Genomic DNA, 1108 nt, shown 5'->3' on the forward strand with positions numbered 1-1108 from the left:
CCGCCGACGTAGACGTAGTTCTTCATGGACGTCGTGCCCCAGGACACGACGAGCGTCGTCGCGGCGGCGAGCGCGTTGATGAGGGCGATCTCGCCGAGCGCCGCCGGGTCGAGGAGCTCGGCGCGGTGTTTTCGGAGGATCGCGGCGACGCGGTCCGGGCACAGGACGCCCTGCGACGTGCTCCCGGCCGCCGTCTTCAGGATCGCGACCGTGCGGTTCCCCGGTACCGGCGCGCCGCGGTCGACGAAGTGGCGGTGGACGAAGGCGGAGAGCCGCAGCGCCACCACCGGCGGCGCGTCCCAGTAGCTGTGCCACTCGCACGGCACGATCTCGAGGCGGCGGCACCGGTAGGTGACGCCGCGTTCCACGTAGCGCAGCCGCGCGCCGTCGAGCAGGCCCCGCGCCGCGGCGGCGCGCACGATTTCGAGCATGCCCGCGCTCGACCCCGTCTAGACGAGGATCGTCTCGCCCGCCGCCCGCCGGTCGACGAGGTCCATCAGGATGAGCCAGAAGCCCGTGAAGCCGTGCACGGTCCCCGTCGAGAAGGACGTGACGAGGGGCACGACGGCGGAATCGACGGGCGTCGCCGCGGCCGCGTCCGCCGCCGCCAGGGACGCGTAGAGCTCCGCGGCGGCGGCGAAGTAGGGCCGGAACTGGCGCCGCTTCGCAATGTCGTCGTAGTAGTCCTTCTTCAGCAGCGAGAGCCACTCGTTGGACGCCGCGAGGCCCCGGCGGTCGCGCTCGCGCACGGCGAGGACCTCGACGTGCGTCTCCCCCCGCTCGTCGACGCGGTAGAGCACGTCGTCGGCGGCGAGGAGCGACTCGTCGACGCGCGAGAAGAGCGTGTCGACCGTGATCGTCGCGCCGCCGGGCAGCGGCCAGGCGCTCGCCTTGTGGTGGCTGCGGCGCGGGGCCTTGGCGCCGCGCTGGTACGCGTGCGCGGCGCACCAGCCGCCGACGAGCTTCCCGGGCTCGCAGCCGTAGACGCGCCCCTCGCCCTCGCCGTGCTCGACCCAGTGGGCCTTGGCGCGTTCCAGGTCGCAGTCGCGCGCGGAGTCGCAGAACACCGCGCGCAGGTCCGCGTAGCGCTGGACGTAGCAGCTCGCGT

At 73.6% G+C, this 1108-nt stretch overlaps 1 protein-coding gene across 1 annotated transcript; it reads right to left on the reverse strand.

Annotated features, from left to right (window-relative positions):
- Window positions 1-8: 8 nt before the first annotated feature.
- Window positions 9-1108, reverse strand: AURANDRAFT_69493 (hypothetical protein; the record flags this gene model as incomplete). Its single annotated transcript, XM_009045263.1, has 2 exons — window positions 9-329; window positions 456-1108. Coding segments are annotated over 2 exons (974 nt in total), but the record flags the coding sequence as incomplete, so codon positions are not given.

This window comes from Aureococcus anophagefferens (genome assembly GCF_000186865.1).
Source record: "Aureococcus anophagefferens unplaced genomic scaffold AURANscaffold_1996, whole genome shotgun sequence".
Classification (NCBI taxonomy): Eukaryota; class Pelagophyceae; order Pelagomonadales; family Pelagomonadaceae; genus Aureococcus; species Aureococcus anophagefferens.